The 21868-nt window shown below is 44.0% G+C and overlaps 1 protein-coding gene across 1 annotated transcript in view; it reads right to left on the bottom strand.

Moving 5' to 3' along the window:
* lama2 (laminin, alpha 2) overlaps nucleotides 1-21868 on the bottom strand; it is a 129604-nt gene that overhangs the window by 28777 nt on the left and 78959 nt on the right. The window contains exons 29-42 of the mRNA XM_063001777.1: nucleotides 20512-20646; nucleotides 18532-18656; nucleotides 17595-17681; nucleotides 17270-17463; nucleotides 15812-15954; nucleotides 14959-15057; nucleotides 14210-14321; nucleotides 12084-12246; nucleotides 8469-8679; nucleotides 5415-5531; nucleotides 4063-4226; nucleotides 2738-2876; nucleotides 1831-1933; nucleotides 311-427 (exon numbers count right to left, since the gene is read on the bottom strand). Coding sequence (XP_062857847.1) covers nucleotides 311-427; nucleotides 1831-1933; nucleotides 2738-2876; nucleotides 4063-4226; nucleotides 5415-5531; nucleotides 8469-8679; nucleotides 12084-12246; nucleotides 14210-14321; nucleotides 14959-15057; nucleotides 15812-15954; nucleotides 17270-17463; nucleotides 17595-17681; nucleotides 18532-18656; nucleotides 20512-20646 — 1909 coding nt within the window. The remainder of the gene's footprint in view (nucleotides 1-310; nucleotides 428-1830; nucleotides 1934-2737; nucleotides 2877-4062; nucleotides 4227-5414; nucleotides 5532-8468; nucleotides 8680-12083; nucleotides 12247-14209; nucleotides 14322-14958; nucleotides 15058-15811; nucleotides 15955-17269; nucleotides 17464-17594; nucleotides 17682-18531; nucleotides 18657-20511; nucleotides 20647-21868) is intronic.

The raw sequence follows: 21868 nt of genomic DNA, 5'->3' as shown, positions 1-21868 counted from the left end.
ATCCATCCATCTATCCATCCATTCATATATCTAACTATCCATCTATCTAACTATCTATCTATCTAAGCAACTGAGGGTTAAAGACCTGTTAAGGACCTTGCTTAGGGGCCCAACAGTGGCAACCTGGCAACAGTGAGGCTTAAACCAGGGACCTTTCGATTACTAGTCCAGTGCCTTGAACCACTAGGCTACAACTGCGTACATGCACCACTGTTTCGAAACAAGCACTATCATGCACATTTTTGGTTGGGGGGGGCGTCCTAATGCTTTTACTCATTACAGTGTCAACAAACAACAAACAAACTCATACCATTAGGGATGGCACGAAGCATTGCCAGATTCTCCTTCAGGTCCTTCAGCAGGTCTTTATTTTTGGCATCAGCACCTTTGAGTCGCAACTGCAGAGCTCCCAGATTCTCTCCATTGTCTGTTATAGAATAAACAAGAAGTTTATTGTGAGTTTCTGGGAATCTCTTGGGTCACAAACATTTCAGACAGCAACATGGATGATTAATCTGAGGAGTAGAAAGGTCAAGGATGTCAATTAACTCTGTGTTATGACCTGTAATCCCTCATTAGTGATTATTATTGTTCACAGATGGTGACGTCTCTGTGTCCAAACAATCAGAACTAGATTAGCCGAACGTGTTAGACCTAGTCACATGAATTAGAACGTCCTTGCAGCTCAGGGCAGATTCCAAAATGTGTATTAATGATTTTCATAGACCAGGAGTGTCACTCTAAGCCATTTCTAAGCACCTTTAGGTACCAATATCATCTGTACAAACAATAGTTTTAACTATAAAGTACGAGGGTTCTTCAAAAAGTTTCTACACTTTTTTAAACTCTATTTATTGAGAATTTCAAAAACAAATCACACAACTTTTCTAGTCACCTTCCACTGCATGTTTCCAGCGTCGTACCAACTTTTTAATGCCACCAGCAAAAAATTTGTTTGGTTGAGCATGTAGCCACTGATGCAGCGCTGCTTTCACATCATCATCACATGAAAATCTTCTTCCCCTTAAAGCTTCTTTGAGCATCCCCTCTCAGTGGGTGGCACGGTGGCTAAGTGGGTAGCACTGTCGCCTCACAGCAAGAAGGTGGGGCGGTCCGGGTCCTTTCTGAGCGGAGTTTGCATGTTCTCCCTGTGTCTGCGTGGGCTTCCTCCGGTTGCTCCGGTTTCCTCCCACAGTCCAAAAACATGCAGGCTAATTGGAGACACTGAATTGTCCTATAGGTACCCAGCCGCTAGGATGCATGAACCAATCCATTGTAGTGCCAGTCCCAAGCCCGGATAAATAGGGAGGGTTGTGTCAGGAAGGGCATCCGGCTTAAAAACTGTGCCAAATCAATAATGGGGATCACGATCCGCCGGTGACCCCTAACGGGAGAAGCCGAGGAAATGGATAGATAGATAGATAGATAGATAGATAGATAGATAGATAGATAGATAGATAGATAGATAGATAGATAGATAGATAGATAGATAGATAGATAGATAGATAGATAGATAGATAGATAGATAGATAGATAGATAGAAGCGTCTCTCAGTCTCTTAGATATGACTGATTACTCCTCCCACCCTGAACGCTTCCAACCAAAATATAAAAGTGAGGAAGCTTTTTGAAGATCCCTCAAAGATGGAACAGTGGTGTTTGTGCCAAGGTTAAAAAAAAAGCCCTATCTGGCACTTTATGCTAAAAAGAAATGACTTTTGGTTTGATGTGATCCAAAAATGACCAAAAACAGATCTGGTAAGAACAGAAGCTGGTGAGTTTATTTTTAAAGTGATTCTTTATTTAGCTGTTCCAACATAAATATTTTTACCTTTAACGACATTCCCCAGGTTCTTCGCCTCGTTCAAGAGTCGGTGGCTTTTTTGGAGTGAGCCTTTAGCTTCGTCTTTCAGTGCACCCTTCGGTCCCGTGGCCTTTACGGACATTAAAAAAACAAAAAACAAACGCTCATTGCATCTTTGAGCAAAATGTGCTGCATAAATAGACAGACTTGATTTCATTTCGACACAAAATGATGTTCTGTAAATAAAACCTGCCCGGATGCTTCACATTACCATTCAACTTGTTTAGCATATTCATTTTATTTTGCTGCGCTCGCAATTTCATTTCTCCACTCCATTCGGCGCTGAATATTGCTCTCGGAGAGCCGGAGAGCCGGAGTGCAGGAGAGCTATTCACTCTCAGATTGTTATAAGGTTCGGAATGGGGGAATAAAATGGGGGGAGAAAATAAATTTCATCTTTCTAAGACAGCATGTGTATTACTGCTTGATTAAGTAGCTTTTCTGTTTTCTTCATTCATGTGTGTGTGTGTGTGTGTGTGTGTGTGCTTTGGTAAATGAGAGGGTTGAAAATGTTTCTTTATTCACCCTCGACCAAAAGTATGTGGACACCGAATTAAACACAAGCTTGCTGGACATCTCATTGGTAATTTATAATAAAGCTGCCTCCACTATTTGCTGCTCTAACAGTCCAGCTCTTCTGAAAAAGCTTTTCACAAGATTTAAAGGCGGCATTTTCAGCATTTAGCGGACGCTTTTATCCACTGTGACAGCATATTTTCTAAGCAATTGCGGGTTAAGAGCCTTGCTCAAGGGCCCAACAGTTTTAACCTGGCAGTGGAGGGGCTTGAACCAGCTTCCTTTCCATTACTAGTCCAGTACCCTAACCACTAGGTGTGTGTAAATGTTGGGCTTCTGTATCTGTATGTATTCATACCAGTTGGACAGCGTCTGTCGCTGTAGCTTTAGCTTGCTTGGCCGCTTTATCCGCCTCCTCGATGAACTTCTTGATGTTACTGTAGGCGTTAAACGCAGCCGTTGCATTAAATGAGAGGTTCTTAGCTTCGGCCAGGATCCTACACACACACACACACACACACACACACATAGAATTAAAGAAATTGTACCATTCACTAAGTTTGACACATTTTGTGGTCATGGTGCAATATGGTAGCAATAAATATGAATATAGTACAGTTTCAGCATTGCATAGGTGCAGTGATAAGGTTTATTTGGTGGTACAGGTATCCCCCACTTTCGTGTTATAACACTTCAATTTTTTAATAGACCTGTCTCTGGGAAAAGGGGCGGAGGAGTCATGGGAAAAAGCGAAAAATTCTTTCCCAAACTATTGCCACAATATTTTAATTCACAGCAAGAAGGTCCTGGGTTTGATTCCCAGGTGGAGTGGTCCGGGTCCATTCTGTGTGGAGTTTGCATGTTCTTTTTTTCCCCAATTTTCTCCCAATCTAGTCGTATCCAATTACCCGATTGCATTACGCTTCCTCTCTACTGATGTTGACCTCCACTCTGATCGAGGAGAGCAATGACTAACACACGCCCCCTCCGACACGTATGCAATAGCCGATTACATCTTTTAACCTGCTTGAGGTGATATGTGTTATGTTCATATGTAGATCAGCTTTGTGTACAAAGAGCCACACCCTGATCCACATTATCCCTAATGTTGTAATTGCATCACTTATGAGGAATCCTCTCCGGCACCCCCCCTTGAACAACCGCCAATCGTTGTTCGTGTAGGTGCCCAGCCTGCCGATGGCCGAGCTGAGATTCGAATCAACTAATTCGAGATGGGAGTTTGCATGTTCTCCTCGTGTCTGCATGGGTTTCCTTCGGGAGCTCCGGTTTCCTCCCACAATACAAAAACATGCATTCAGATAAACTGGAGATACAAAATTACCACAGCTGTGACTGTGTAAGTGTGTGTTTGCCCTGTGATGGAGTGGCGACCTGTCTGGGGTGTTTCCTACCTTTCGCCCAGTGAATTGCACACACTGCAACCCTGATCAGGATAAAGCAATGGTCAAACAGACAATGAATGAATGATTTAACACATCTGTTAACAATGGCTGCAGCTGAAACACTTGAACTCAATAATTTGATGGGGTGTCCACATACTTTTGGTCATACAGTGTTCTGATTCTGATACCAACTAACTGCAATGAAAGAAAAAACAAAAGCCTGTATCATAAATTCTGATCACAGCAGCTTGACACCGGAGCTCTGAATGCATGAACACACCTGTCGAGTATACCGGCGGAGTCGTTGAGCTGGGCGGCGTGGTCCTCGGCTCTCTGCAGCAGGACAGGTATGGAATCGTCCTCCACGACTCGCGCTAATCTGGACACTTTGTAGTCGAGCTTATCATGCAGAGGCTCTAGTTCTTTCTCCATCTCCTCCAAGTCCTACAAAAACACAGATTGTCATGGTAGTACTGATGTAGTAATGATGCACAGTGTCTTTAATGGCCTCCCAGTCTCCAGATCTGAGTTTGAGGACAGATTTAAAAGTTGAATTTATTTATGTGATGCATCATCACACCATGAAGCAGTTCTGAGAGCAACAAGGGTCATAACAAAAAGCCCTACCTAACCCATGGCTGTGAAAATCACGTCATGGCCGTGAAATACCAAGTGCCTCACGTTTACTGGTTAATTTGCACTATTAGTAGGTCCTAGCAGTCCTACGGCAATTCAGTTAGTCAAAATGTCCAAGATGTCGAAGCCTAAAGCTGCTAAAACACAACTTGGGTAACTGAGTTTGGAAAACTCACAACCCATTCTGTGGACGTAGGAAGGAGTGGTCAAAACACGGATGAGAATTTTCTTATTTGAGACCTTCGCTGGATGTTTTAGGTTTACATTTAACTATTCAGGTATCTGTGCTTTGTGTTGTAGCTTCTATTAATTCAATCATTTAATTTATGAGCGTAATTTAATGACTGCTGTGAAATGTGGCACTCTTGTTTGTGATTTTTGAAAAACAAGGTCCGTGAAATGAGGCACATTTTCTAAACATATCCAGTATTACACCAATCAGGCATAACATTATGACCACCTTCGTAATATTGTGTTCCCCCTTTTGCTGCCCCATATGCAACAAACTGCTATGCACTGTGTATTCTGACACCTTTCTATCAGAACCAGCATTACCTTCTTCAGCAGTTTGAGCTACAGTAGCTCGTCTGTTGGATCGGACCACACGGACCAGCCTTCGCTCCCCACGTGCATCAATGAGCCTTGGTTGCCCGTGACCCTGTCGCCGGTTTACCACTGTTAATTCCTTGGACCACTTTTGATAGATACTGACCACTGCAGATCGGGAACACCCCACAAGAGCTGCAGTTTTGGAGATGCTCTGACCCAGTCGTCTAGCTCGCTCACATCCTCACGCTCGCCCATTTTTCCTGCTTCTAACATCAACTCTGAGGATAAAATGTTCACTTGCTGCCTTATATATCCCACCCACTAACAGGTGCCGTGATGAAGAGATAATCAGTGTTATTCACTTCACCCTTCAGTGGTCATAACGTTATGTCTGGTCAGTGTATAATGGTATTTCCAATACGTGTGTGTGTGTGTTTGTGTGTGTACCTCCTTTCCACTGTTGACATTATCTGACAGACCGTAAGCGTCACCCAGTATTTTCTCTCCATCCTCCAGGACTCTTTCCGTCTCCTTTTTCCTTTTGTTCATCTCGTCCCTCTTCCTCTGTGAAACACACAGTAGCAGCTCATTAAAAACGTGTGTTTATTGATTAGCAATAATGAGAACACACAGAGTGAACTTACTATCGACTGGCCGGCAGAGAACGATGCTCAGATCGTTCGTTACAAGAATTCTGAATAGTTTTTCTCCCTTCAGGCTTGAGATGCATGTCTATGTTAATAATAGTTGCTGTTTTAACTAGCTGAACGCATGAGGTGGTGTAGAAGCCGCTCAGCGAGCAAACGCCGTCGTGCTAAATAATTGTTGCGGCTCACAAAAGTACAAATGGGGAAAATCATTTGTCGCACAGTTAGTCATGTCACTGCAAAGCTGCCACTGTGGAGCATTTTGCTTGAATATTTTAAGTTTTGCAATTTTTTCTGGCTTGTCCCCCTTTATCTCTCAATCTAGTCATTTCCAATTCCCACAGTTAATCCGCTGCCGCTTGCACAACCCGAATCTGATCTAGAGACCCCTTCCGACACGTGTCCAATCTGCAGCCGCTTCTTATCACCTGCAAGTGTTTGGTTCCCACAGAAAGCTTTATTTTATTTATTAGGATTTTAACGTCATGTTTTACACTTTGGTTTCATTCATGACAGGACAGGTAGTTACTGGTTACCCATGATTTATCAGTTCAAGTTTAATGTCAAATAGTCATGGACAATTTTGTATCTCCAGTTCACCTCACATGCTCGTCTTTGGACTGTGGGAGGAAACCGGAGCTCCCAGAGGAAACCCACACAGACACAGGGAGAACATGCAAACTCCACACAGAAAGGACCTGGACCGCTACACCTTGGAATCAAACCCAGGACCTTCTTGCTGTGAGGCAACAGTGCTACCCACCGAGCCACCCCAAAAAGCCGTATCACGCACGAAGAGTCACGCTAAGCTCCATGTGACAGTCGCACAGGCAACATGTTCCAAAAAAAGTTGGAACAGGAGCATGTTTACCACTTTTCATGAGTATTTAGGAACTGTTGACACCAGTTGGTCCATTTTTGGGACACTTATTTTTGCCACTCTTTATAAGGCACCACGTTTTTAATAGGAGACAGGTCTGGGCTGCAGGCAGGCCAGTCTAGCACCTGGTACACTATCTGATTATGCAGCCATGCTATCGTAGCACATGTAGGCTACAATATGGCTTGGAAGTGTTCGAATACGTCATCTATGAGACCTCAACTGTTGTTGCAAAATGTGCAGGCCAGTTGGACAGCCTAATGTACAGACTAAATACTTGCTGGACATGACATCCAAAAGCATAGTTATGAACATGGAGTTGGCCTCCTAGTTTGTGGCTCTGACTGCCTCCACAAACTGAATTTGTGCCCATTTGATTAAAGCAGCATTTGTCAGCTCAGGCAGTGATATTGGACTGGAGAGCCTGGCTCACAGCTGATGTTCTAATTCATCATTCATGCCATGACGTTATGTTTCCTTTAACTGCACACGCTCTATTTCTGACACTGTTATATACCTTATAATATATCACGTATAATATTTTTACAGTTGTAACCAGGACTCGATGGAGAAGGCCGCAGAAGGAATCAGCGTGTGTGCTAATGAATCCGCTGTGTTTGCGTGTTGCAGCAGCAGACATGCTGAAGCTAACAGAAGTACGAGGGTTATGAGTGCAAAGCGCTAGTGCTGATTTTTGGAGGCCTGTGTAGGTGTGTGGGCTGAAAATGGCAGAGCCGAGGATGAACGGTGCCAACAACCTGGCAGAGTCCTGCTCACTATCTGCTGTGATAGACTGCCTGGCTGTTTGGAGAGAAAATGCTTCATTTTTTTGTAATATTACATGAAAACTGGACTGAGATGCAGCGAATGATCACTGAATATAATGAGCGCTGACCAATTTATAGTTTCGAGAGTTTGTTTTAACAACATTTTTTAATTAATAGAACATTTTCATTACAATATTTAATATGGGTATTTTTAGGTATGGGAATTTATTTGGCTGTTCACAGCTACACTATATGACCAAAAGTATATGGACACACCCTTAATGATTGAACCCAGGTGTTTCCATCACAGCTCTTGCTAACAGTTTGATGATTTATATTATAGATTATCTACTTGACAGTACAATGAGAGCCCGGCAATAAACAAAACCTGATCTCACTCATGTGGAAAGTTCAAAGCTTCAAAGTAAGAGGCGACCACATGACCATGGTTTTGAAATGGAAAGCCAGTTTTCGCACTGATCTCCACTTCCTCCACTTCTATTAACTACTAACCAAGGTGGTTACACAGTGTCAAAGACCCCAACCCCATTTGAGTTAATTGGCAATTTTGTCTGCTGCAGGCACTGCCAAATGCGCCCGCTGGGAGAGACACCAGATGTCCACATACTTTTTTAAATATGCATTTTACCCCCTTTTATTCCCAATTTAGCATCCGCTGCTTTGGACCCCGATGGCGTCCAAGGAGGGTTTACATTTGCTCATACTTCGGTGGATTTGCTCGTGAGGTCGGCTTCACGTACTGAAAGCCGCGCCTCGATCACTGCGCTCCTCCACTTTCTGTACAGGTGCCCTGTGCGACCTTCCTTACACAGCGTTGATAACCCCACCCCTTAGTCAGGGCTTTCCCACCCAGCAGACTGAAGGCCAGCCAACCAGTAGCAGAGCAGAGATTCGAACCCGGGAGCTCAAAACCTTGGCGCTGGTGTGCTAGTGGATTATCCCGCTATCGTGCCTCCTGGGGGATATTGTCCACAAACTTTTGAGAATATAGTGCATGTTTTTGACTGTTGATTCTTCAGATAAGAGACGAGACTCACAGCGGTTTACAGTTATCTACAGGGTTTGATTTGAGGGGGTAGATGAGGTGGGGTTATATTTAATATATTTAAGCGTGTGTGTTTAGCTGTAACTCGTTGAGGTGGGGTTATATTTAATATACTGAATATATTTAAGCGTGTGCGTTTACCCGTAACTCGTCGAGTCGTCGCTGGTTGTCCGAGTTCAGGTTGCGAGCGCTTGCTGTTTTGTCCTGAGCCTCGGTGAGCAGCTCTTGTGCTCCGTTCAGTTTGTTGTTGTGATCCTGCAGTTTGGCATCGACCTCCTGCTGGAGCTCATCAGAGACCCGGTGAGGATCTACAAACCCTCGCTGCACCCTCATCAGCAGTGAGTCTGCCGCCCTGGGGAAGGAGGGGAGGGGGGTGGGGGTGTTTAAATTATTAATCACTTAGTGTCAGGATGATGTACACAACAAAGAGCAGCGTGTGGCGGTTATGTTCGGCTAATTAGCTCGTTAATATGCTAAAACTACACATGTAGCCAGAAAAAAAGCTTCTGCTTTCATTTATTCACTGGTTTTGGTGAACAAAGCACTGGGACTGACTGGTAAACATACAGAGGCCACGCCCCAGACATTAGGACTGACAGGTGTACATACAGAGGCCACACCTCCTTCATTAAGTCTGACAGGTATACATACAGAGGCCACGCCTCCTTCATTAAGTCTGACAGGTATACATACAGAGGCCACGCCTCCTTCATTAAGACCGACTGGTATACATACAGAGGCCACGCCTCCTTCATTAAGACCGACTGGTATACATACAGAGGCCACGCCTCCTTCATTAAGACCGACTGGTATACATACAGAGGCCACACCTCCTTCATTAAGACCGACTGGTATACATACAGAGGCCACGCCTCCTTCATTAAGTCTGACAGGTATACATACAGAGGCCACGCCTCCTTCATTAAGTCTGACAGGTATACATACAGAGGACACGCCTCCTTCATTAAGTCTGACAGGTATACATACAGAGGCCACGCCTCCTTCATTAAGTCTGACAGGTATACATACAGAGGCCACGCCTCCTTCATTAAGTCTGACAGGTATACATACAGAGGCCATACCTCGCCTCCTCCATAGACCACTGAAGTCGTGCGTCATTCTGTAGTCCTCGTTATGTCCATATTTGGAGACCCGGGTCTAACTCAGATTTCCTATGGGAAATTTGAACGGGGTTTTCAAAAAATCGGTTTTAACGCATCCTGTGCTAAATAAACATGTTCAGAACCCTGTAGGTTTTGTCCTGTGTACATTTTTCTCCTGTACATCACTGGATCCTCTGAATTACGAGGTTTTTAAAGGATCGTAATACTAATAATGCTACATGTAAGCTAATGCTACTGCGCATTAATTAGATGTCACTGAACTACACCAATCAAATCGACGGAACGAGCGGCCCGCGTTTGTTGAGTACAACCAAAAGCGTAACACACAACCAGCCTCGCTTTCTACTTTAATGTAGCTAGCTACTAAAAATATCAACTAAAGCTTGTGAATATCACTCCACTGTTACTCTGGTGAATCGCGCTGCTTCGTGCGGTTATTTAAGAGGCTTATAAAAGAAAAGAAAAAAGAAAACATTAAGAGGCTTCCAGTCTAGTGACGTCAATTCAGTGCGCAGTAGCATTAGCTTACATGTAGCAATATTCCTATTTTGACTCTTTAACGACTTCATAATTCAGAGGATACAGTGATGATAGACAGAAGAATCTCCATAATACAAAACGTAACAGCTCTGGAACATTTTTTATGGCTACAGGATGCGAGAGAGGCAATTTTCTAAATCTCCATTCATATTTCCCATTCAAAATTTCTCTTAGACCCGGGTTACCAAATATGGGCATAACAACATGGCGTGGCCTACAAAATGACGACACGACTTCAGTGGTCTATTAAGGCTGACTGGTATACATACAGAAGTCCACACCTATTTCATTAAGACCAACAAGTACACACACAGGGGCCACGCCTCCTTCACTGATACTGACAGGTACATATATAAAGGCCACGCCTCATTAAGTGGAACAAACATGCGTTTCTCCACCACTAGGTGTCAGTCACTGCGTTGCTGTGGTTGCTGTGCATGTTAATAAAGCAGCGCATTAGCATTGTAATGCACATTTGGAGCAGAATGGCGTCTTTACACTTCAGGCTCTTTTTAATTAGTTCATTAAGATTTTTACATAAGAACAAGAAGCTCGTTTCATCTGAGTCACGATTCGCTGAAGCACGAAATGTGTCGAGAAAAAGAGACGAAACGGAAAGCCGAACATTAACACACAATTACAGCTAAAACGTGCACACACACAAACAAACACACACACTATCCGCTTACACATGACTTCATACTCATCACATCTGTGTGTAGGACTTATTATCTGTTACTAAAACTACAAACCAGATTTCCAAAAAAGTCGGGACATTTTGTAAAAATAAGGGAAAAATATTTGTTTTTATGTGATTTGTTTATTCTTGGTTTTTTTGTGTGCATTTTTCCCAATTTTACTCCCAATCTAGTCGTACCCAATTATCCGATTGCATTATGTTTCCTCTCTACTGATGCTGATCCCCACTTCTGATTGAGGAGAGCGAGACTGACACGTGTGCAGTAGCTGACTGCATCTTTTCACCTGTACGAGGCGAGTTCATATGCAGATCAGCTTTGTGTACCCTGATCAACACACTCTTTTCCTCTCTCTGTGCAGGCGCCATCAATCAGCCAGCAGAGGTCATAAATGCACCAGTTATAAGGTCCTGTCTAGCTCCCACCCCGTATAAACAACAGCCAATCATTCTTCATGTAGCCGCCCAGCCCAGCCGGATGGCAGAGCAGAGTTTCGAACCGACGAGTTCGAAATGTCAGTTCTGGTGTGCTAGCGTGTTTTACCGCTGTGCCACCTGAGCAGTTATTCTCTTGAATCTTTATTTTACTGATAAGGGGTGGCACAGTGGCTCGGTGGGTAGCACTGTCACCTCACAGCTGTCACATGAGTTTGCATGTTCTCCCCGTGTCTGTGTGGGTTTCCTCACTGTGTGGGGAGCTCCGTACCACGACTGTGTTTAAAATTATAAACTTGAACTGATGAATCTTGTGTAAGCAGTAACTACCTGTCCTGTCATGAGTGTAACCAAAAAGTGTAAAACATGACAGTAAAATCCTAATAAATAAATTATATTTAACTGATAAAAGTAGAAAAAAATAGTTTTAAAGGTTTTTACTGATCAACTTGATTCTATTTTTGTAAATGTGCAGGACACTCAGATAAAAGTTAAGGCGTGTTTACACTGTTTTAGTGGTTTGAAACTGAGGATGCTAATAGTGTTTTTTTTGTTCTTGCTCAATATGAAACTTCAGCTGCTCAACAGTCCGTGTTTGCTGTTGTCTGATTCTTCTCTCAGTGCTATAGCGAGTGCAAAATGAGACCTGGCAATGTCTTGCTAAAATAACCATGGACTACCCGGGAAGTCTGACTACAGCACACACACACTCACACACACACACACACTCAAACTCAGCGGCGTTCCTGCATAAAACTGATGTTTGTCTTTTCTTTATGTAATAGAGTTTCAGGTTGCACTTCTTGATGAAGCGGAGGACTGCATGTGGGAATTTAATCGCCCTTGTCACAAAAAAAGAGTCGTTCAGGGTAATAGAAGCAAAAAAGTGAATACTAATATACAACAAGAATGCTGTGTGTGTTTATGTGTGTGTGTGTGTGTGTGTGTGTGTGTGTGTACCTCAGTTCCTCCTGTGCGATGTGTGTACGAGGGCTGAGGTGGAGTTTTCGAAGTTCGGAGATCATGGCTTTGATTTCGTCTTGCATCTGGTTCACGCTTTTCTCTACAGAGCCGTCTCTTCGACCCAGAGTCTCATTCAGCTTCCTGGCTTTATCACGCAGAGCTACACACACACACACACACAGTTCAAACACACATGTAATATGTACTACGGGGGATCTTCAAAAAGATATTTTGGTTAGGAAAGGTGAGGGTGGGAGGAGTAGACACCTCACTGTCACTGCTGGACTGAGAATAGTCCACCAACCAAAAATATATCCAGCCAACAGCGCCCCAAGGGCAGCAACCTGTGACCACTGAAGGTCTGGAAGATGACCAACTCAAACAGCAGCAATAGATGAGCGATCGTCTCTGACTTTACATCTACAGGGTGGACCAACTAGGTAGGAGTGTCTAATGTATTTAAAAACTCCAGCAGCGCTGCTGTGTCTGATCCACTCATACCAGCACAACACACACTAACACACCACCACCATGTCAGTGTCACTGCAGTGCTGAGAATGATCCACCACCTAAATAATACCTGCTCTGTGGCGGTCCTGTGGGGGTGAAAACAGGCTAAAACAGGGTGAAAACAGGGTGAAAACAGGCTAAAAAGTATGTAGAGAAACAGATGAACTACAGTCAGTAATTGTAGAACTACAAAGTGCTTCTATATGGTAAGTAGAGCTGATAAAATGGACAGTGCGTGTAGAAACAAGGAGGTGGTTTTAATGTTATGGCTGATCGGTGTTATTCAGATTTTGTTTCAGCAGTTTTAATTCAATTATTTCTTACTCTACGAAATAAAGTCCCATCACATCAAAGAGATTAAAGCAAAGCGAGAAGCTCATCGTTTCAATATAAAGCAGAAGAGTCGAATGTAAATGAGACGTAATTAAATGATTCTTCTTAAAATTCTAAAGCACTGAAAGAAAAACATGTGATATGATTTTAAAGTGGAATAAAATGATTTAGTGAATGAGTGACAGCAGATGAAAACAACCGCCCACTGAGATTCCTTACAGTCTGGGAAAATGATTAGAAACGTTCATTCAAACAGCTCAGCATGAAGCTAATTCCTTAAAGATAGAAAATGAGGAATAATCAGGAAAGAATAAAGAAAATAATAATAATAATAATAATAATAATAATAATAATAATAAACATTTGTGTGCCGTCAGTCTTGTCTATTTAGCTACAAGAGCTTTAGTACACAGCACAGCTATTGAAATAGGCCTGGCTCATAGTTGGTATTCCAATTCACCCCAAATGGATTTGTTTGTTTGTTTATTAGGATTTTAACATCATGTTTTACACTTTGGTTACATTCATGACAGGAACGGTAGTTACTCATTACACAAGATTCATCAGTTCACAGGGTTATATCCAACACAGTCCTGGACAAAAGTCTCCAATTCACCTCACTTGCACGTCTTTGGACTGTGGGAGGAAACCGGAGCACCCGGAGACGGGGAGAACATACAAATTCCACACAGAAAGGACCCGGACCGCTCCACCCAGGACCTTCTTGCTGTGAGGCGACAGTGCTACCCACTTAGCCACCGTGCCGCCCCCCTCAGATGGAACTGGTTTTGTGCTAAAAAAGGATATTCCACAAGCTATGACCACACAGTTCTTAGGATTATAGACTCTTCTGTAGATTGTTGACTATTCTTTACTGTGACTAAGGGGTGCAAACCATTAAAATCTGCCCCAAATACACCCTCCACAGACTGCTGTACGGTAAAGTCTGATCTAAAAGCCAAAAGAGGTTTGACGTACTGCTAATGGGTCCAGAGCTGGTGTGCTTTTCATTACATATCACTTCCCATGCCGAACTTAGTATTATGTATAACTGCTGGATTAGAGAAACCTGGAGGTCGTTCGTTTATGCCTAGTGATTTGTGTGGCTGAAATAGCTCATTAGTTTAAAGTGTAGTCCATGTATTTTTGGAGTTAAAATAACACACAAACACACACACACACCACTCACACGTTCACACACAGACAAAATTAGTTTACTCTTCCCTGACTTACCTTAAATGAAGTACTCTGTACGTGTGTGTGTGTGTGTGTGTGTGTACCTTCAGCAGCGAGGAGTGTGTTCTTCACAAACAGCTCAAGATCTTCGCCTCGTTTCTGGCTCCTCTCAGCGTCTGAGTCTGTCTGTTCTCCGTCTGCTGAAACCTTCGTGGCCTGCCGAGTAAAATCATAGATTAAGTTGATCGTAAGTTTACATACACTTGTAAGTAACACGTGTTCCAGGGCAGGTTTTAAGCCCAGTGTGAGAGCCAGCTTGACTGTGGACAGTGTTACCCATAGTCCAGCAGCTTCTGATTCATTTCAGACCAGTTCTTTGCCGGTTCATTGATTACTGCTGTCTATTCGAGCAAATTTCATTTTAGGACCCAGGAGTAAAACACAATCTTAAGTGCTCAAGTTTAAAGCTTAGCTCTGCTATCAGCCGGCCGGGCGCCTGCACAGACACACAACTGGTTGACATAGGGTTCCTTGTCTGTCGATTGCACATTATTATCCCTGCTTTTTTATTGTGATTTTAATTACATGTTTGTGATTTTAATGTCAATCACATGGCTACAGAATCAAGAAGTGCTATCAGGTGCTAGACTGACCTGCCTGCAGTACAGACCGAAAGCCTAAAAAAGACAAGGTGAAACATCAAATATTGTCTGATCTGTTTGCAATTTACTATACATAAAAAAGTTTACAAACCACCTTTCAGTGCTGATTTATGCCAGCTAGAACAAACTGGGAGAACTGGTGTAATATTACTGGTGTGTGTGTGTGTGTGTGTGTGTGTGGTGTAACAGACCCTGCTCAGTAATTCGTCCATCTCGGTGACCAGGCTGCCCAGGTTACTGTCAGCAAGCTGCAGCAGTCGCTCTGGAGCCCTGTGTGGAGAAAGCATGTGCTGTCCATGCACACACACACACACACACACACACACACACACACACACACACAGGGTAATTATTTCCATTTTATGAAGCTAAAATAAAGCAATACACATTGTCTAAGCTACAAAATACTAAGTAAATACATGTAAATAAAAATTTTACTAATAAAACTAGCTACCTATTTTTCATCATTAAGAAACACTAAACCTACAAACAAAATGAAATTAAAAATCCATCTGTGGAACATAAAATACACAATAAGTAATTTTAATTTAAACAGGCAGCACAGTGGTGCAGTGGGTCGCACTTTTGCCTCACAGCAAGAAGGGCCTGGGTTTGATTCCCCAGCTGGGCTACCAGGGTCCTTTCTGTGTGGAGTTTGCATGTTCTCCCCGTGTCTGTGTGGGTTTCCTCTGGGTGCTCCGGTTTCCTCCCACAAGTCCACAGTCCCACAAATTGCATTAAGTGTGTGTGTGAGTGTGTGTGTGTGAATAGGTGTGTGTGTGTGTGTGTGTGTGTGTGAATAGATGTGAGTGTGTGTCTGCCCTTCCGGTCTGGGATGTTTCCTGCCTTTCACCAAATTAATTAGACCCACTGCAACCCTGACCAGGATAAAACAGTGGTAATAATGACAATGAATAAATAACAATTGTAAAACTGAAGGTGTTTATAAAATACGCCACATTTCCTGAACTATAAACACATTAAAAACGAATAACACTGTATATAATGTATATAATATGTAAATGTATATAGTACATAACACACCTTGAGCTCATCGGTCATGTTCTCAAAGCGGTAGAGCATTTTGTACGGCGGGGGGAGGGGCAGCGTGAGGTTGGCACTACCGATCAAACGAAGAAGTCGATCCATATCTCTGATCAGGAGTCCGGCACAGTCGTCATCACAAGCTGTAACACACAAACACGCCGATGCAGTCACCTGCCTGCAGTCCAGACCCAGAGTCGAAAAAAGACTTAACAGCTTAGGATTATTTGTTCTCTTTGTCTTTCTGTTCATTTAGCTAACAAGTTATGAATGCTAACAGCTACCACATTAAGACAGTAAAGACTGCATTCATAAGAACAAAAAAATATCCAGTGAAGTGCAGTGATAAAATAAGGTGAAATGAAACAACACACACACAAACACACCACAGCTGTACATTAGCACATGCTAGAAACTTGTGAACACTTCCTTACCTGTAACTGCAGCATGACCATGATCTTTAAACACATTTATCATTAGCTGCACATCAAACGTGAGTGTGTGTTTGGTTAGGTCTGAGACAGTAAGTGTGTGTTCAAGCGTACAATATTTCTCTAAACGTGTGTTTATGGGGCGGCACGGTGGCACTGTAGCACTGTCGCCTCACAGCAAGAAGGTCCTGGGTTTGATCCCCGTGTCTGCGTGGGTTTCCTCCGGGAGCTCCGGTTTCCTCCCACAGTCCAAAAACATGCAGTCATGTTAATTGGAGACACTGAATTGCCCTATAGGTGAATGTGGGTGTGTGTGTGTGTATGTGTGTGTCTGCCCTGTGATGGATTGGCGCCCCATCCAGGGGTCCTTGCGCCCATTGAAAAGCTGGGATAGGCTCCAGCTTCACTGCACCTTATATTCGCATTTGACGTTTACATCATGACTGAACACAATTCAAGCAATTGAGGGTTAAGGGTCGTGCTCAGGGGTCCAACAGTGGCAACTTGGTGACACTGGGGCTTAAACCGGCAACCTAATGATTGCTAGTGCAGTCCCCTAAGCGGCGCACACTGTGCACTTTTGTTGCGTTGGGCTTGTGATTTTTGTGCCCAGTTTGCTGCTGCCCTTTTCAAAGCGCCTCCAATGAGACGAACTGTTTGATTTGATGCGGTAAAAGCGACTCAGGTCGTATGAACGACGCTTAATGAGAACAAAACTTAACGTGACTTATTGTACTACATCAACGAGTGAGGAAATTTATTAATGGAAGGTTCAAGGGTTCCAAAGGTTCTTGTTTTGGGGTCCAACAGTGACACCTTGGCAGTAGTGGGGCTTAAACCAGCAACCTTTTGATTACTAGTCCAGTATCCTACCTGCTTAGCTACCACTGCCCACAGTACTGGCAGGGTGGAGCACTATTTTCTACATTAATTAAGGTAGAAGGTAAGGAGTGATACCTATCCTTGTGTGTGTGTGTGTGTGTGTGTGTGTGTGTGTGTGTTAGTATATTTAAAACCTCATACATACACACGATGCCCGTGGGTCCACACACATGCCGCTCCATGCAGCGGTCACACTTCAAACCCGTCGCTCCGGGTCGACACCGACACGCGCCCGTGTGCGGGTCACACGGAACGGGCATCGCACCGACCGCGTCGCACTTACATTCCTCACACCCGCCGCCTGGCACCCGCGGGTTTCCATGGTAACCGCTCGCGCACCTGTGGGTAATGTTATTGGGTAAGTAATAATCGGGACTCTGTGTGTGTGTGTGTGAGTGTGAGTGAGTGTGTGTGTGTGTGTGTGTGTGTGTGTGTGTGTGTGTGTGTGTGTGTGTGTGTGTGTGTGTTACCTGTCGCAGTATTTGCCCTCGTAGCCTTCGGGACACGCAGTGCAGCGATAATCGTTGTAGCCCTCGTTTACACATGCAGGACTGAAACTGAGAGAAACGAATCAATTAGTGAATACATTTATTTATAAAAGTATGTTTATATTGCTTATAATGTTACCATAGCAACCATGCAAACACTACTATAGGGCGGCTGGTTACCAGTGCTAAACTATGTTAGAAAAGAAGCCAAAACTCAGCACATACTGCCCACTTGGGTGGCAGTCATGGTGCTACCGGCCTGGCCAGGCACCAACAGACACAATTGGCTGTGTCTGGGGGAGGGTGGGTCGGACAGGGTTTCTCCTCAGTGCAGCTGTAACAGTGAGTCTGGTCAAGCAGACCACTGGTAGCTCAGTCTGACCTGAGTTTCAGTCTCAGTGGTGCTACCGGCCTGGCCAGGCACTTGACAGACACAATTGGCCGTGTCTGGGAGAAGGGGGGGTCGGAGAGGGTTTGTCGCCAGAGCAGTTGCAACAGTGAGTCTGGTCGAGCAGACCAGTGGTAGCTCAGTGAAAAGTCACTGGACTGTTAATTCAAGCCCCTGCCCCAGCTGTCACTGTTGGGCCCCTGAGCGAGGTCCTAAATCTTAATTATTGCTAATCTCAAATGTATGTGTTTTCTACATCAGTTAGTCTCCTAGAAACAGGCCAGCAGGTGGATTAGCTGCTCTGAGTTATAACTCTAATGACATTATGAATAATAACACATTATACACCACATGGACAAAAGTGTTGGGACACTCTAATTCCATAATGTTTGAATTGTAGTATTGTTTAGCCATAATAGAGTAGCTGAGAAACTTGGTCCTGGGTCATTACTCAGTACTGAACTGAGTAGTTAGTGTGTGTGTGTGTGTGTGTGTGTGTGTGTGTGTGTGTGTGTGTGTAATTGCATGTACTTGTTTCCTGGGTTGATGAGGGGACAGGCGCAGCGTTTGCAGTCGTCAGGAGACCCACGGACCACCCCGTAAAATCCAGCGACACACCTGTCACACTTCTCTCCTTCGGTGTTGTGTTGACAGTTCTACACACACACACACACACACACACACATTAAAGTCATAACACTATTATAACAGCAGTGATTATAAAAAGCTACGTTAACACTATTGGGCTCCTGAGTATGGCAACATTAAATGATGACAATATTGAGAGGACGCATTAAGCCCAGTGAAACTGCACCCACCACGACCTTGATCAGGACAACACGGTGATAAAGCATGACCATGAAAAGAAAATTACTGTTAATAATATTAATGATCATATCAGGAGGACTATTGAGTACTTAGGCAAATAAACCCTGCTGTTAAACTAATACACTCACATACACTACATATCACCAGGGCACAGTACAGGAATGCTGGAACAGGACCGGCCCTTCCCTAAAGTGTTGCTGAACAGCTGGAAGCATATAATTTCCTTTATGTAATTATTATTATTATACAGTATTACAGTAATCGTTGTGGTTGAAACACATGAATTAAAAAATTAAAGGGGTGTCCCAGTACTTTTGTCCATATAGTGTATTTATTTCAGTATTATTTGATTCAGGTGTTTCAGTTTAGGGAAGGTCCTTTCCTGTTCCAGCATGATCTGTGGACAAATCGAGGTCTAGAAAGACAAGGTACAACCAGTCTGGTGTTGAGGAACCATCGTGGCCTGCACAGAGCCCTGATTTCAAAGGGCGACTGAGAGCCGGGGTTCCTCGTCCGGTATCCGTGCCTGACATCGCCGATGCTTTTGCAAAGCCTGCTCAGAAATGTCGTTCGTCACTCAGGGAATTTCATTAACTCTATAATTACTTCAATTAACCGAATTACCTAATCACCTTACACACACACACGTACCTCACACACACACACACACAGAAAACACTTTCAATTAGCAATCAGCCACAGTTTAAAATGCAAATGATATTGTTATTAGCACCCGTGCTAATGAAACTGCTGTTTGTGCTCGGGCTAGCAAGGTTCAGGAGGGGCGGGGCTTATCCGCTATGACAAAATATCAGACTCGCTAGTCGTAAACACGGTAACGGTGAAGCGTCCAGATACTTTCAGTCATATAAAATATATACATTAACTGTGTTTATTGATTGTTTGCTAGATGATGATGCTGGTAGCTGGTGCTGATGGAACATTACCATAGCAACCATGCAAAAACTGATTTAGGGCGGTTGGTTACCAGTGCTTAACTAGGTTAAAAAAAGAGGCAAAACTCAGCTGATACTGGTGCTACCGGCCTGGCCAGGCACTCAACAGACACAATTAGCCGTGTCTGGGGGACGGTGGGTCGTACAGGGTTTCTCCTCAGAGCAGCTGCAACAGTGAGTCTGGTTGAGTAGACCAGTGGTAGCTCAGCCTGACCTGAGTTTTAGTCTCAGTGGTGCTACCGGCCAGGCCAGGCACTTGACAGACGCAATTGACAACTGACTGTGTCTGGGGGAGGGTTGGTCATACAGGGTTCAGTGCAGCTGCAACAGTGAGTCTGTTCAAACAGACCAGTGGTAGCTCAGCCTGGCATGAGTTTTAGTCTCAGTGGTGCTACCAGCCTGGCCATGCACTTAACTGACACAGTTGGCCGTGTCTGGGGGAGGGTGTGTCACACGGGGTTTCTCCTCAGTGCAGCTGTAACAGTGAGTCTGGTCGAGCAGACCAGTGGTAGCTCAGTGCTCAGTTACTAGACTGTTAATCGGGAGCTTGCTGGTTCAAGCCCCTGCCCCAGCTGCCACTGTTGGGCCCCTGAGCGAGGTCCTTAACCTCAGCTGCCTGCACTACATTCATATCAACAGGATTTCTGATCTTAAAAATACTTTTCTCCGTTATCCAGGCAGCAGGTGGATTATCCAGACCGCAGGGACCAATCAGAGCGGGTCGTACCTGACAGACGCCGGTGTCGGGGTCACACGAGCTGCTGTGGCCGTTACATTCACACCGCACGCAACTGCCCATCCCGGATCTGAACACCGAACCGCCGAGACGCGGAGACAACCTGTAGAACCCGGCAGCGCACTCCTGAAACACACACACACACACACACACACACACACACGAGACACATTACAATAAATACATGTACACATGTGTCAGCTTCAGAATTATTGGGACTGTAGGTTAAAATCAACTAAAGAAAAATATATAGTTGTGATTAATTAGCTCAAGTAGCTAATTAGCTAATTTGTAACCACACCGCACTTTAATTATTACTTTGTACAACATTATATCCTAATCCAGGTGGGTTTATTACTAAAAGTATGTGGACATCTGACCATGGGTTTAATGCAGGATTTTCAAACCCTGGGTCACAACATGGGTCACGGATAAAAATAGCGCTGAGATTCCGGACACCCCGGTTCAAATCTCGGCTCTGCTACCGGTCGGCTGGGCGCCATCTAGCAGGCACAATTAGCACCAAGTCTGCAGGGTGGAAAAAGACTGGACTAAATGGGTGGGGGTCCTCAAATGCTGTTCAAGGACCCTGGTTAGCAGACCGAGGCGCCTGTGCAGAAGTGACTGAGCCTTATGTGCGACTCCACCAAGGCACGGGTGAAAAAGAAGGGGTCGAGCAGGCTTGGAGAAAACAAATATACCCCCCTCGAACGCAAAAGGGATCCCCAGCAGTGGAAGACTAACTGGCTACAGTAAATTGGGAGAAAAAGGAAAAAAAATGCTTTGATTTAATAATCTTGTACGTGAACGCCCACTTGTGGAGGCTTTATGTTACATCTTGTAAACCACAGTGGGACCAGATTATACAGGGGAGAGAGAGTAAGATGCACGGTGTCTGCTGGTTTGCGTAACAAATCATGGACATCATTTGGGTCTCTTGTAAACCCCATTACAAAACAATATATCCTCCTCTGATGAAGGCTTTTCACTAGTTTTTGGACTGTGTCAACACTGATGTTGGATAAAAGGTTCTGCCCTTCAGTCGACATTCCATTTCGTCCCAAAGGTGTGTTCAATAGGGTTAAAGTCAAAAATCTGTGCAGATCACACAGGTCAGAGTTTCTTCACTCCAAACCTGACCAGGCACATTTTATGGACACACACAGAGGTCAGACTTAATGATTAGAAGCACCGTCCACACTTTTGGTCACTTTTATAGCTGTACACTATCTCTCCTTCTCTCCAACCCCCCCAGTAAATGGAGCAATTTTGTTTCGTCCATCTGTTTATGCAGAACTTCACTAAGTGCTTTATTAACTGGGAGCCGTTTTCCAAGGAACCACCATCT

Source organism: Trichomycterus rosablanca, chromosome 9 (genome assembly GCF_030014385.1).
Source record: "Trichomycterus rosablanca isolate fTriRos1 chromosome 9, fTriRos1.hap1, whole genome shotgun sequence".
Classification (NCBI taxonomy): Eukaryota; Metazoa; Chordata; class Actinopteri; order Siluriformes; family Trichomycteridae; genus Trichomycterus; species Trichomycterus rosablanca.
Note: the sequence above shows the minus strand (reverse complement) of the source record. Positions and strands in the feature narration are given on the sequence as shown.